At 40.0% G+C, this 11,332-nt stretch overlaps 1 protein-coding gene across 1 annotated transcript in view; it reads left to right on the top strand.

Moving 5' to 3' along the window:
* PRELID2 (PRELI domain containing 2) overlaps nt 1–11,332 on the top strand; it is a 64,695-nt gene that overhangs the window by 29,527 nt on the left and 23,836 nt on the right. Inside the window, exon 5 of the mRNA XM_079772534.1 lies at nt 743–848. Coding sequence (XP_079628660.1) covers nt 743–848 — 106 coding nt within the window. The remainder of the gene's footprint in view (nt 1–742; nt 849–11,332) is intronic.

Genomic DNA, 11,332 nt, shown 5'->3' with positions numbered 1-11,332 from the left:
GCTTTTTGGATCCATAGTTTTCTCTGAACATTTTTCTTAGTGTCAGTAAATGTGCTTATATATGCAGACACACACACACACACACACACACACACACACACACACACACACAGAAGGACATGGCTCCTATCTCCTTTCCATAGAAATCTAAGTAGGGAAATTATTTCCTTTGTATAAAAAATTTAAATTAATTCATTCAGCTGGGCATGAAGAGAGTAGTTGAGCTTCTGGAAGGTCTGACTGACCATTACTCATTCAGAAATTACTGTGGGTTTTTCTGCTGTATTGCAAAATATGCATTTGTAAAAAAGCCCCATGTTCCACAAAATTACACTCTTAAAATATCCTATTGAGATGTAGTTGACATATAACATTGTGTAAGTTTAAGATGTACAATGTAATGATTTGATATATGTGCATAATGCAAAATGATTAAGGCAATGAGGTTCGTTAACGGTCCATCACCTCCCATAGTTACATTTTTTTTTTTGGTGGTGAGAACTTTTTAAATCTACTCTCCTAGCAACTTGAAACAAGTATTCTCTAGTTTGAATAAGACTGTTGCTTCTGTTATATAATCTGTAAGTCTCTAGTGAAATATTTTATTGTAACAGGCAATTATTGAATTGCTATGGATATAATTTTGTGGTGATTATAAGTGGTAATTAGGTTTTGGAAATTCCTGTGGTTTAAATATCTGAATGTAGAATGACATCAAAGATTATACTTTTATTTTTTGCAGGACAGAGTTCATTCAAAGAGGCAGGATTTCAATCACAGGGGCTGGCTTTCTCAACTGCATTTTGGAAACTTTTGCCAGCACATTCTTAAGACAGGGAGCCCAAAAGGTAAGCTTGTTTCCATTTGGAACCAACATTAATAATTTTAAGAAACCATGGATATTCCCATTGGACTCTTGAATAAAGCTCCTATACATACATATGAAGAAAAAAATACAGTTCATAAACAAATATATGCCAAAATAATTACCCTCACTAATCCTATATAATAAAAGCCTAATATGCTAAGTGTTTAACCATTTGACCATTCAACCAGTCGCTATGACATGCACTGACCACCAGGGGCAGACGCTCTGACTGGTAGGTTAGCTTGCTGCTGGAGTCTGGCTGATCAGGACCGGGCAAGATGGGCTGGACATACCTTGGAGCCCTCCTGTGGTCTCTCCCTGGCCCCGATCCTGCACTGGTGGGGTCCCTCTGCCTGCCCTGCACCCTCTTACAATCCGGGACCCCTTAGGGGATGTCAGAGAGCCGGTTTCAGTTTGATCCCCACAGGCCAGGCCAAGGGACCCCACCAGTGCACAAATCCGTGCACTGGGCCTCTAGTTATTATCTAAATACAAATCAAAGTAAAACAAATACTATCTGTGCCCCATTAAATTAAAAATATACCAATGAAGAGTATGTGATGATATGGAGAATACTTATAGTCTAATTAAGAGAAATAATCAGAAAGAATAATTATATTTATTGTATATACAATATGATGACAACTATTTAATTAAAAAGATAATAATAACTGATATTTATTGAGTGCTTACTGTGTGCTACTCACTGTAAAAAAGAATTTTTACTTATCTTATTTATTCCTTACAAACTTTTGAGAAAGCTGTAATTTTGTCCTGATATTAGGGATGAAGAAGACATAGAAATCTGGAGCTCCCTGTTGTCCATTACTGTGGTTTAAAACTCCATAACTGGGGAGCTTAGGCTTCAGGAAGGTGATTCAGAGGCCACCTTGGCGTTCAAGGTTCCTATGTACCCTGTTTTTGTTTTTGTTTTTTAATTTCTTTATTGATTAAGGTATGACATAGTTGTCCACATCCCCCCATTCCCATCTCAAACCCCTCCCCATGTATGCCCCCACCCCCCTGTTGTCCGTGACCACTGGTTAGGCTTATATGCATGCATACAAGTCCTTTGGTTGATCTCTCGCGCTTTCCCCTACCCTCCCCTACCTTCCCTCTGAGGTTTGACAGTCTGATCGATGCTTCCCTGTCTCCGGGTCTGTTTTTGTTCATCAGTTTATGTTGTTCATTATTTCCCCTCTGTTTTAAGTAGAGCAATTTAGTTTTTAGTCCAATATGGTATATCACATGAGATTCATATGCCCTGTGTTCTTGCCTAGGGCAAAGTCTAACTCATGCATCTTCATATGCCTATTGCAAGTGATCTGCAGTGGTTTTGAATTATTTAATATTTATTTTATTTATAGTGTGTTATTTATGATATTATTTTGTTATTTTTAATTGTAATTATGAGCATAGTCACTTATTCCCAGGATTTACTCAGGACTTGTGCATATGTTACCTAGTAGGCAGGTTAACTGGCTGGTCTAAGGACTATTGTTATGACACCCAGAGAGATTCTGGACAATGGACCTTTGTCTTTAGTTTGCAAGCCTAGGTTCAAGAATGAGCCTGAACCACGATGCGTTAGTCTGGAAGACTGAGAGGGATGAATGAGTGTTTGGTACTGAGTTGTATCCATAGACAACTCAGTACCAAACACTCAAATACTGCTGAGATTATGATGTGCTCTTGGCCCAGATTAGCTTGTATCCAGACTGGCCTAGCCTGTTTCAGCCTGGGCATGAAGAGGGTAGTTGAGCTTCTGGAAGGTCTGACCATTACTCATTCAGAAATTACTGTGGGTTTTTCTGCTGTATTGCAAACCATGCATTTGTGAAAAAGCCCATGTTCCACAAAATTACACTCTTAAAAATAATAAGGCTGATGAGAAAAATATTTTTGGTGTCATGTCCCTGCCTGAGTTGATTTCTTGGATGTTGTTTAGGTCAGGAGTGGCAAACTGTTTCTCTGTAAAGAGTCAGATGAAGTTAGACTTTGTGGGCCAAGAGGCAAAATTGAGCTATTTTGTAGGTATTTTATAACAAGAGAGAAACCAATTTGCACACATTTTATTAAAAATATAATAACAGTAATTGAGTATACTTTTTTTTTTGTAATATAGGTCTACTAAGAACATAATTCTTAGAAGAATGAAATTATTTTTTTTGGTGGGAGGAGATAACATTTAGCTGATCTGGAATAAAAAATTAGTTTTTCCTACTATCAAATTGGTTGTAAATGTTTATTTGTAAAGACTGTTCTTATGTTATGAACCCTACAAACACAGGTAATGGGCTGGATTTAGGTTGTGGACTATCTTGGACTATAGTTTGCCAATCCTTGCTTTGGATAAATAAATATTATTTGATTAATCCAAGTAGGCATACAGTGGTTGTACATTTTGATCCTGTGAGATACATAAAGTAGGCGTTATTATTCCCATTTTATTGATGAGAAATGTCTTGAAGAGTTAAGTGCACCCAATATATGCATGGCTGCTTGCCCGCCTTCCTTCCTTTTACAAGTACATATTGAACACTTGCTTTGTGCTAGGCACTGTGTTATGTGTGGGCTAAATGGGTCTCCTCAAGATCATAGGTCTAGCAGGGGGTGGAGTCTGGACTCAAATCCCCATCTTTTATCAATAAGTTTTACCCTTTGCCACTTTATCAGAAGTGGCCTGGCCTAGTGCAAGCTTTTGAGGAGTGGGGAATACCTGCAATCCCCCAGGTTTCTGGCCTCACAGTACGTTTTATGCTCTTAATAGCAGAGAGGGGATTTTATTAACCTTAGTTCTAATTCCCTTCAACACGTAGTACCGTGGACAGCGCTCTGTACATTTCCATAGAAATGAGTAGCGTTCCAGTTGGTTTCTGATGTCTACTGTCTGGAAATAATCAGGGGACACCAATTTTAAAGTGAGGAAGCCAAGTGATTCCTCTGTAATCTCACTCACTATGCTCAGAAGTATGAATATATTCTTTTCTGCCAGCTTTTGCCTTTTCCAATTTTTTTTTTTTTTAAGAAGCCTCGTTTAATTAGCTTTTCAAGTGTAGGAGCCACTCATGCCTAAGTGTCTTTTACCTTTTATTCAAGTGGTGATATTTTCCGGTGTCAGCCTGATTTCCTGATAAAGCCTTCACAGCTGAGCCTGCATAAGTGGCTTCTGCAGAGGTCACCATGAGTGTTCAGGTGACTTTATTTTCACTTTAGAACTTTATCCCTTAGGCTGTTGAGTGGTGGTAAAGGTGGGATCTGATATCTCTTTTTTCCCCCCCAGAAAGAGCAAAGCTAGACACTCAGTGTGTTTATGTCCCTGTGTTTGTAAATTAAAAGCCAGCCCTGGACACAGACCCCTAAGCTGAGGTCACTTGTGTTTCTGTGCCTCTGGGGCTTGTTGGTTGCATTTCTCTTCTCCCTCCTCAGGTGGCCTGTCATTCAGGGGCCTTCCGGACACCAGTGCTGACTTGCATACGTGATTCAGTCCCCACTGTGCTCTTGGAATGTGAATATATGGGTAGGAGAATGGGGATTGCCCCTTCGTACTCAGGTCAACAAATGGAAGCAGTTCTGGACTTCCAGCCCAGCAAAGCCCACTGTCTTTGTGATGTAGCACAAGTTGCTTCACCCCTCTGATCCTAAGTTTAGTTGTCCACATGTGGGAATTTTAACTCATTCTCACAGAGAGGTGTGAAAGTAGTGCTTGAAAACTTCCAGTATTGAAGAACAGGGTCAAATATACATAAGGTATTCTCTTTGTTCTTAAAAATTAAAAAAAAATCCTACTGACTTGCTTCTTTTTTATACTTTGTTTATGATTACATTTTTTGTCTTGCTTTGCTTTTACTCCTTAAATTCACATGCATACACACTAGATTTTAAACTCAGAAGTTCAGTTTCACAAACACTTTGGGTGTCAGCTGAGGCAGGCATAAGCTTGTCTGACTCCAGAGTGTGCTCTTGGTGACTACACCACAACTGTTCAGTGGTGGTAAAGGTGGGATGTAATATCTGTGCCATATCCATGGGCTCTACACTCCAGCCGCTTGTGTGGGGCAAGATGTGTGAGGAGATGTGTGGTGTCCATTAAGGATGGGGGCAGGGCCCACAGAAGCAAGGAGCTCAGTCACTGTGGGAGAACTTACAATTGACCAGAAGAGTGAGGGGCCATGATGTTGTTGGTTGCGAGGGCCCTTGATTGGCTACAGAGTGACCTCCTTCTGTTCAGAGCCCCAGACCCCAGATGTCTAAATGCTGCTGAGGGTGTGTTTAGCTGGAATTTCTGGCATTTTAACTATAATGACATATCCTTTTTCTGATTTTTAATGGATTACGGATTTGTTGTGCTTCTTGTTTTGAAAATACCTTTATATTAAGAAAGATACTAAAATGTATGTTAATTTTTTTATTATGGTAAAATATGCATGACATAAAATCCACCTTCTTAATCATTCCTAAGTGTACAGCCCAGTGTCACAAAGTACATCCAGTGTTGTGCAACCATCACCACCATCCATCTCCAGAGCTTTTTCATTATCCTAAGCAGAACTCTGTACCCATCCTATGTAATAAAAGCCTAATATGCAAATTGACCAAACGGTGGAATGACCAGTTGGTGGGGGGTGGGGCTGGGGAGCGGGCAGTGCCAAGGCGGGTGCCAGTGGGCAAATGGAGGGGACAGCGATTGGGGGGGCAGTGGCGACCGGCGGTGGCAGAGGGGTGATGGGGGGGTGGGGCAGGTCGCTCACTGGGGAGCAGGCCTAAGCCATCAGTTGGACATCCCCCGAGGGCTCCTGGTCTGCGAGGGCGTAGGACGGGCTGAGGGACCCCCTCCCCCTGAGTGTATGAATTTTCATGCACGGGGCCTCGAGTTAAATAACTTTCTATTCCTTTCTCTTCCAAGCTCCTGGCAACCATCATTCTATTTTTTTTTTTAATCGTCACTCAGGGATGTGTCTTTTTATTGATTTTAGAGAGAGAGGACGGAAGAGAGAGAGCGAGAGAGAGAGAGAGAGAGAGAGAGAGAGAGAGAGAAAGAGAATCACCAATCAGTTGCTTCCTATACACGCCCCTGAGTGGGGATTGAACCTGAAATTGAACCTGCAACTTTTTGGTGTACGGATGATACTCCAACCAACTGAGCCACTGGCCAGAGCCACATTCTACTTTTTGTCTCTATGAATTTACCTACTTCAGGTACTTCACATAACTAGAATCCTTCAATATTTGTCCTTCTGTGTCTGGCTTATTTCACTTAGCCTCATGTTTTCAAGGTTGATCCATGTTGTACCATGTGCCAGAATTTCCTTTCTTTTTAAGTCTGAATAATATTCTACTGTGCATGTATATACCCCATTTTGTTGATCTGCTCATTCATCGACGGACACTTGGGTTGCTTCCACCTTTTGGCTATTGTGAATCATGCTGCTATGAACACGGTATATAGATATCTGTTCACGTCTCTGTGTTCAGTTCTTTTGCTGGGTTATATGGTAATTCTATAGTTAATGTTTTTTTGAGGAACTGCTTGAAAGTTTGTTTTGAGGATAGCCATATATCTTTGCCCATGCCAGCAATGGGGCATACCATGACTGCATATTTTTCTCAAGGCTGTACAGAAGAGGGTACTGTACATACTCCACTCCCGGCTGCTGACACTACTGAGTGTGCCTGACACTGCCTTTCCCTAGTTTCAGGGGCATTTGTCTGTCTCCTGACTCATCACAGTCTCTGTCTGTCTGTCCTGATTTCATCTTCTGGTGGACAGTTTTAACCCAGATGGGCCGGAAGTGTTGAAAAAGTGCCACCACACACAAGTAGCACTCTGGGTGCCAAATGTGCATTTTAATGTGCCCTGAGATAAGCAAGCACATTCCAACAGATCAGGGAAAGGGAGGGAGATGTGAAGGAGAATAGGTACTAGCAAGGTGGCAGTCTGGGACACCTGGAAGGCTTCACACACATTTCTGCAGCGCAGAGGAACGGCCAACGACTGGGAAGCCGGCAGGGGAGGAACTAGGCCAGAATCAAGTCTGACCTCAGGGATCCTCGGAGAAGGAAACGGAGATCAAGGCATTTCTGGGGCAGGCATGGCTCTGCAGGTGCTTCTCAGTTTTGGGAAGGCATTTCTTAGACCAGTGTTGCTCAACATTTTTTCCATAATCACCCCCTCTTCCTAGGAGCCTTCAAAGACATTTTTTTCCTAATCCCCCTTCTCCCCCCATGAAATTTTAATGCCTAGATATATTGATTACCTGTTTATATGCTGTATGATGTCTTTGCTTTATACACAAAAAGTGTTAGATATTTTTCACTCACATGAACTAATTTGTCACCTTGTTTTGATATTGCCCCATTGAGAAAGCATACTTTGTGCTGCGCTGGGTATAACTATCTTTTGGAGTTTTGGCCTCCATTTCTCCAACTCAAAACAAAACATTCACCCTCCACCCTCCTAATCCCCCCAAAAAATTTCAAACCCAAATCAAAAGAACTTTTAGGTGAACTCTGTGTGGTTCTTGCAAGTCCCATAGTTTACTATTCTGGGAGGGGCTCAAGAGATACCATGGGTTAGATACAGATGGTTGCCAGAGGGAGGAAGGTTGAGGAACTGCATGAAAAAGGTGAAGAGATTGAGAAGTACAGATTGGTAGTTACAAAATAGTAAACTAAACTACAGCGTAGGAAATATAGTCAATAATATTGTAATCGCTATGTGTGGTGTCAGGTGGGTACTAGAAATATCAGGGGGAGCACTTTGTAGTATATGATTGTCTGACCACTGTGCTGTACACCCAAAGCTAATACAAAATAATATTGAATATCAACTGTAATGAAAAAAATTTATAAACTTTTAAAAAGATATACCCTGGGGGTTAACCTCATCATGCAAGTGTCCTCTTTCACCCAGTTGTCTGAGTAATTAGAGCCGACTACAAACCCTGGAAAATGCACAGCTCTCATTATGCACTCGCATAGAGGCTTGCTTCTTTTTTTTTTTTTAAGTTTGGGAAATGCATTTTCAGCGTGTGATAAAATAATTTGTTATTTCAGCCACTCTCCTGGCAAAGCCCCATTATTAGTTCTGTCATTATTCTTATTGTGTTGATCGGGAAGATGAAGCAGAGAAAGATTGAATGCAGCAGCAGGTGAAATATTTGTTACTGAAGCAATCAATGCAGGCAAGTCAAATAATTTGAACTTCGCCTTTGAAGAAGGTCTGGTCTAGACATGCTATAGCTAAAGAGATCTGAACATGCTTCCTTAGGGTGTGTGCTTATTTGAGCCTTACAAAAATCCATTTTAATAGTGGAAGATAACTCCCGAAGCCTGAACATACATGTATATATATATGTATACAAGGGCATAAGTACGAGGAGGCAGGGATCACTGGGCACTATGTCAGAACTGCCTGCCATGCTGACCTGAGCCAATTGGTATGCTGAGTTGTATACACAAGTGTTCAGTTCTTTTTGGTCCATATTAGGAATTGATCATTTGAGGTTAATGAGGTTCAGCTACAACACACACAGACATTTCATTAATCATTTTTTCCCAAGTAGGCATAAAATAGTTTATCTGTTGTGTAAGTTCTATTAAGTCTCTGTCCTTTTGGGTACTCTGACCACGGACTGCATGAACTGTTCTCTGAATCTAGAGCTGACAGTATTCCAAAGGCAAGATTCAGAGGCTGTTTTACAGATAGCATCAGGCAGCCAGAATCTTCTGACCCAGTGGCCATTTAGACATGTGGCATTATGGGTGGCATTCTTAAAGTTTGAGGGTGAAGGGCTTGCTAGATAGAGTCTTATACTCTGATTTGGCAAGGATGGGTATGTCTCTAGAATTTAGAGCTAATCCCCATATCTTAAGTCACACTAATTAAATTAATGAGAGTCCATTTCTAACATTCATTATGCTGGTTAGCAAGCCTCTCATTTTGCCAGTACAATTTCACAGTTTTAGCCTTCCTTATGCTAATTATCAAAATCTCTGGTGTTGTCATGGATAAAGTTAACTTAAGTTTCTGGAGAGTGGGGTTGTTCATTAGAATGCTCATAGCCAACCCCTGAAGTGTATAGCCTGCATCAGGGCAACTGACTAGCTGCTGTAAACTTGAACTAACACATGAAGCATAATGTTATACTGCATGTGCTGAAATATTTTGAAGCCAATTATAGATATCCTAATACTCACATACCAACTCCTGAACTAAAAGCCTAGTATGTTCTGCCTTTAGAAAGATTATTTAATAGGATATAAGGTTTTGACTGTATATTTAACATAGAGATTAAATGTCAAATTTTAGAGCTAGGCCCCTTGGTCCATGATCTGGTTTTCGCATATCCCAGGTATCACACTTCCTATCGAGGACTTTCAATTTTCTCATCTGTCAAATGGAGTGATAATAGTCCTACTTCACAGGGTTATTTTAAGGATTAAGTGAGGATACATATATGAAACATGCCTGGTACATAGAAGAACTCCAGTGATTATTAGCATTTAGAGTTCTCTGATAAAAAGTATATTTTAATAAGTAAATAGCCTTATTAGTACTGATACGAACAATTTAGATAGCATCGGTATAGGTCAAGTTTACACTGTTTCTTTTAAAAATTATTTTTAAAAAATCCATAGTTATAATACTCAGTATATTCACATTTTAACATTTTGGTATAACCTTCCATGTGTCTATGTATATTTGCATATGTATGTATATGCACATTTTTTTTAATAACAAAGTTGAATCATTCTTTTCATTTAGCCCAACTTTGTCATTTATGGACATATTGTTCACATTTTCCTGTTCATTACATGTTCCTTGAAAACATACTTTTTGATACCTTCATAATATTCTATTGTCATAATAGTTCCTATTGTTGATTTCTATTTTTTTTACTATTATAAATAATATTATGATAAACCTGTGACTATAAATACTTGTGTATATTTCTGGTAGCTTCCTAGATTAAAGCACATTTTTAAGATCTTTGATACATATCACCAAATTTTCTCCCCAAAAGAATTCTGCCAATTTATAGCTTCCACTGTGAGCTTACTGTGTGTATTATTAGTTTTTTTTTGCTGTATGACTTGAACAAATGACTTGACCTCTTAGAATTTTCATTTGTTTTCAGGAAATCAGGGCTATTTTACCCTCACAGGATTGCTGTGAAGAAAATATGAAATGGTTAACTTTAGTCTACTGTTTTCTACTCCAGTGTCATTAAAAGTTAAGGCTTCCGTCATTAAGTAGTTATTTGACCCCAGTTCTCCTCCAAACTTAAATATATATATACATATACATATATATACACTAATAAAAGAGAAAGATGCAAATTGACCATACCTTTGCGACAACCACTAGCCAATCATGAGTGAGTATTCAAATTAACCCAACAAAGATGGCGGGTTAATTTGCATACACAGGCGCTGAGTGGCCGGGGGCGGGATGCAGGCGTTCCACACTATCCCAGCCGCTCCGGGCCTCTGGGCAGTGTGGGAAGGCAGAAAGGCAGCTCCAGGCCAGAACAAAGGCGGAAAGGCGGCTCCGGCCGGAGCGAAGGTGGTGTCAGCAGCCAGGGGAAGGAAGACCCATTCTTGCACGAATCTTCATGCATTGGGCCTCTAGTGTGTGTGTGTGTGTGTGTGTGTGTGTGTGTGTGTGTGTGTGTATACATATATATATATATATATATATATATATATATATATATATATACTGTACATATATTATTTCAGAGAGGGAGAGAGAGATAGAAACATCAATGATGAGAGAGAATCATTGATCAGCTGCCGTCTACGTGCCCACATTGGGGATCGAGCTCACAACCCGGACATGTAGTCTGACCAGGAATCAAACTGTGACCTCCTGGTCCATGGGTCAACACTCAGCCACTGAGCCATGCTGGCCAGGCTCCAAGCTTTTTCATTGTGTTACCTTGGGCTAGTTGTCCTGAGCTGCTCAGGTCCTTGCTGTGAATTGAATGTCTAGTCCATACATGTGCATGGTTGTCACAATCCTAAAAAAGAGTGGATATTTCAACACCCCAAAAGTCCAAGATAAAGGAAAAGAGCAAAGAAAACTCATTTGAAAGAATAAATAAAAGTCATAATCTGACATAAGAACAACAGTGGAGGATTCTGCTGATTATATACTGGAGACTTATTTCCTGCCTGGTTATATGAATTCTTCCAAGACTCTCTCCAGTGCTTGAACTACTAGAAAAAAATGGATGAAATGTGTTCTGTCCCTCCAGGTCCAGCGGGTGGATTTCCAGCTCTCTATTTACCTCTGTGGATAATACTTTTAATTCCACTCTTGAGTGCTCCAATAGATTGATTTACTCGATATTTATTCATTAGATGCTGTGAGGATATTAACAAGAGTTCTGACTTTTAACAATTTATTTGTAGATCAGTTAAATAATAATACCTGTCCTTTTTTTATATATTCTACCC

Source organism: Cnephaeus nilssonii (genome assembly GCF_951640355.1).
Source record: "Cnephaeus nilssonii genome assembly, chromosome: 5".
NCBI lineage: Eukaryota > Metazoa > Chordata > Mammalia > Chiroptera > Vespertilionidae > Cnephaeus > Cnephaeus nilssonii.
Note: the sequence above shows the minus strand (reverse complement) of the source record. Positions and strands in the feature narration are given on the sequence as shown.